This window comes from Palaemon carinicauda, chromosome 17 (assembly GCF_036898095.1).
Source record: "Palaemon carinicauda isolate YSFRI2023 chromosome 17, ASM3689809v2, whole genome shotgun sequence".
NCBI classification, from domain to species: domain Eukaryota; kingdom Metazoa; phylum Arthropoda; class Malacostraca; order Decapoda; family Palaemonidae; genus Palaemon; species Palaemon carinicauda.
Genome location: NC_090741.1, coordinates 90,179,621 through 90,184,620, shown reverse-complemented (window position 1 = coordinate 90,184,620; position 5,000 = coordinate 90,179,621). Strand labels below are relative to the sequence as shown.

Here is a 5,000-nt window from a genome sequence, read left to right as displayed (position 1 = left end):
TATATATGATTTTGTATATATTCCTAAAGGCATGTTTATATTCATATATATATATATATATATATATATATATATATATATATATATATATATATATATATATATATATATATATATATATATATATATATATATATATACGTGTGTGTGTGTGTATTGAGTGTTAAAATTTTTGTTTTAATCATATATTTCAAAGTATTTGAAAGGAACTGAAATAGGAAATATGGAATATAAAAATAACACAGTTTTATCATTTTTTCTTTTTCATTTGAAGGAATAACTAAAACATAATGATGAAGCAATTTTCCAACCCCAAAATAAATCAAACCTGGTAGATCTGCATACAAGTTTTCTTGCATTAGATTTTGAAATATGTATGTTTACAGCTTTGGCTCCCTGAATTTTTCTTTTTCGGTGTATTTTTGTATTTCATATTTCCTTTTATATTCCATTTTCTTGCCAATAGTTTCAGACTGTTTGTTTTATTCAATTATTAATTCACAGTGTTGGTTCACTGATGATAGGAATTTTTTTTCGAAAGGCTCAGCAATGAACATATTTACCACAACTCTGGTGCTCTTACACACGTACACACAAACACACACACACACATACACACACTCTCTCCCACACATAACGGAAGTGTGTTAGGAAATGTTTAACATGGAGAATGGCTAGTAGACGTACAAATGGCTGAGGAAAGGGATTATGATATCTCTGAGGATGTTTAATGTCTTTTATATAAGGCAAATTTAATGTAAATTGGGTTATTTGTTGATAAGTCACCATAGTAGAGAGAAAATGCAGAAATGGTAAAAGAGATTAGAAGATTTTGCCACCGTGAGAAATGTGCAAGTGTATGTTGGCAAAAGAAATGAATGGAAAGAATGCAGATATTCCTTAAAGCAATGGCTTGAATTTGAAAGGGAATGTGGTGTCAACACTCCTCTATGGAGTAGAAGTTGGATTTTAAATTGAAATTTAAGAAAATGTTATAAAGCTATAGACATTAATGATTTACATGATACTAGGAACATAAAAATATTAGATTATGAGAAAGCGAAGAATGGAAGACAAAGTAATATAGATAGCAAAGATTTAAGGATAGAAAAGGGCGCTTAAAGATGATTCGGTCATGTGGAAATATAGGAAGAAAAAAAGAGGGAATAATTTGAAATTGTTAGACTGGAGGAGGATAAGAGGATCTGGGAAGTAACTTTTAAAAGCTTTGGAAGAGGTGTCAGAAAAGACAGACTTAAATTCATTGTGAAATGAAACATTCGTACAAGAATGATATATAGTACAGCGTTTGTAAGCCGGTTTAGGGCACTCGCATTAAGCTTTCTGCGCAAATGCAGGAAGCTACCAGAATTGTGGAAGTTTCCTGCTATGGGGGTTCATCCTTGATTCAGTCATTATGGAAGAATATGTCAGTGATAATTTTATGGTCTCTGGATTCGTCCTTCATTGGAAAACACGGTTGTAGGTTTTAAAAAGATCGTGTAGTCTTGAATAAACCAAAATAAATCTTCAGAACGTTTTACCTTTGTGTTGAGATCCAAAGCCTTGGCCAGGTAAGGCCAAGTATGTCCCCCGACGTGCACAAGGGCCAGACAGTGTTTGGGATCAACAGACTGCCCTCCAGGGCCCACACAGGAGACGTTCCTCTCGACATATCCATGGCCGCAGTATCCTCCCTGAGCATTTGAAAAGATAAATAATGCTGGTGATGAGTTCCATTATTATTATTATTATTATTATTATTATTATTATTATTATTATTATTATTATTATTATTATTATTATTATTATTATTTTTATTATTATTATTATTATTTTTATTATTATTATCATTATTATTATTATTATTATTATTATTATTATTATTATTATTATTATTATTATTATTATTATTATTATCATTAGTATAGATAGGGCTATTTGAACTTCAACTTTATTACTAAGGTATTTGCAATATGGTTGAAAATTTAAACCTTATTAATACAACTACTATTACTACTAATTATCATTGGTACAATTATTATTAAAAATAGTTTACACATAAGAAACTAATAAAATTTTGAGCAATTAATTAATTTGCTAAATATTTATAACACTAAAGCTTATAAGAAAACTCCAGTTTCATTCTAAAGAAGAAATGGAGAGGGGGTTAAAGGATTCTTGAAATATTCAGAATTGTTTTAATATTGACAAAACATTTTTGATACTTGACTTTTTAAGTTTCCTTCCAAATATATTTAGTGTGACTTTTCTACGTACTATTATTATTATTATTATTATTATTATTATTATTATTATTATTATTATTATATATAATATATATATATATATATATATAATATATATATATATATATATATATATATATATATATATATATGTGTGTGTGTATATATATATATATATATATATTAATATATATATATATATATATATATATATATATATATATATATATATATATATGTTTATATATATATATATATATATATATATATATATATATATATATATATATATATATATATATATATATATATATATATATATATATATATATATATATATATATATATATATGAAAATATATATACTGTATATATATACATACACACACACACATATATATATATATATATATATATATATATATATATATATATATATATATATATATATATATATATATATATATGCGTGTGTGTGTGTGTGTGTGTGTGTGCGAGTGTGTGTGTATGTTTACATATCTATATATATATATATATATATATATATATATATATATATATATATATATATATATATATATATATATATATATATATATATATATATATATATATATATATATATATATATATATATATATATATATTATGTATAACAACATACGAAATTTGACGTTCTATATAAATGTATGGGCCACCACACTGTTTTTTTTTCTTCTTTTGTTTAGTTCTTTGTGAAGGAAAAGTAAGAAAGGTTAAGAGAAACTGTTGTAAAGTATCGGAGAAATAAAATCCAAAGGCCTATGTCTCACCTCAAGCTGACACTCAGACCATCGGCTTCGCTGCCAGGTATAACAAGGTACGGCTGGACAGGGCCTTGACTGGCGAAGTTCGACAGGACATGGACGACCCAATTCACTGGGATTGACAGCCAAGAACCGACGCCTTACCATCTCTCCTGCTGTTGATCATTAGAGAAGCAAAGGTTATTACACACACACAAACACACAAAAAAAAATATATATAGCAAACAAAACCTCACGTGAATTGTAAGTTTATTCCAAATGAATCTATTGTAACTCAACCTAAACGGATAGTGGTAGTTTTTGGGTCGAAAGCAATAATGAAAACAAAGCCCAGCTCATAAATAGGAAGATAAAAACTTTGAGGATGAAGGGGGAGAGATGTAATGAGGAAGGAATCAGAGAAGAGATGTGTAAGGGCAACGTCCAAATTTCCTGAAGAAATGTGGAATGTTATAAAAACGATTGTGGTGCAAATTGTGTACAGCAACATGAAAAAGAGGCTCCCACTAGCTGTGAAGAAATTGAGAATATAGTTAGAAAAAGGTGAAAAAGAAGATAACAAACTAGTGAGGAATATAGATGGATAACGAAGACATTGGAAGTGATTACAAAGAAAGAAGTCAGGACAGAATTATATGAGATGATGGGAACTACTGAGAAAGTAGATATAATTTGCAGAATTGCAGGAGCGAGAAGAAAAGACAAGCATGACGTAGGAGATAGTAAGGATTACAAAAGATAAAAATAGAAATATATCAGTGGAGGAAGAGGAAGTCAAGAGAAAATGGGGAAATAATTTTTCCCAGCTATCAAACACTGAGAATGAGTTTTAAGAACTGAAAAATGTTTCTTCAGTAAAAGAACCAGTAAGAAACATCAGAGAGATTTAAATAGGGCATATGATAAAAAGAAATCCATAAAACTCTCAGGAAAATCAGTGGTAGTAATAGAAATGTTTAAAGAATTGGTAGACTTAGGTCTTGAGTGTGTGCTCACGTTATTTGAAAAATTTAGGATGCAGAGGAAATGACATAGGACTGGGAAGATAGTTGGATGATTAAAGTGTTAAAACGAAATGGAATTGTTTTAAAGTGTGGGAACTACAGAGGAATAATTTTTTTCGAACTTGTATTCATCATACTGGCCAAAATAGTAGAAGGAAGGTTGATAGATTTGATAAATTTAAACCATCAGCAATACGAGTTTATAAAAGGAAAGAGCACAGTGGATGCTATCTTTATAATAAGACAAGTCTAAGAGTAGTATATAGAAGGGAACATGAAAGTTTACATGATACGTGGATCATTCGTATGATAGGTTACCAAGAATGTAAATCAATTACTGATTGAAAAAGAGTGGAGTACTGGAGAAGTTGATAAGATTAGTGGAGATATTGTATTATGAGTCAAAAGCACCATTTACAGAAAACCCGGTGAGACTGAGGCATCCCTCAGGGATCTACTCTGAGTCCATCCCTCTTTCTTTGTCTTTATAGACACATAGATTCTTTATCATAATTTCAGAATCAAGGAACATCGAAGAATTGTTTGAACTGATGTTTGCTAATGATTTAGTCATTATAGCAGACACAAAATAAGTTCTTTAAGAAACGTTTTTTTTAACATGGAAAGGATAATCAAGAGGTGAACATTGGAAAGACAGAGGGAATGGTTATTATGGAGAACTAAACATTCAAGTGAAGATGGTACAGTGCTAGAACTGAACAATGCATTTAACTGCTTCAGATTAATAATAACAGGAGTGTCGTACTGGGAAAGCAGTAAGGTATAGAGCGAAAGAAGCAATGCAAATTTGTAGAAAAGTAAATGGAGTTGTTTTAAAGAAGAAAATGCTATTAACACTCAAAAAGGAAGATCTATAAGACAGTGATTAGGTACGTACTATCATATAGGGCAGACACTTGGGCAATTAAGAGGAAAAAGGA

At 29.1% G+C, this 5,000-nt stretch overlaps 1 protein-coding gene across 1 annotated transcript in view; it reads right to left on the bottom strand.

Annotated features, from left to right (window-relative positions):
* LOC137656870 (thrombospondin type-1 domain-containing protein 7B-like) overlaps nucleotides 1-5,000 on the bottom strand; it is a 57,153-nt gene that overhangs the window by 9,498 nt on the left and 42,655 nt on the right. Inside the window, 2 exon segments of the mRNA XM_068391238.1 lie at nucleotides 1,545-1,697; nucleotides 3,062-3,210. Coding sequence (XP_068247339.1) covers nucleotides 1,545-1,697; nucleotides 3,062-3,210 — 302 coding nt within the window.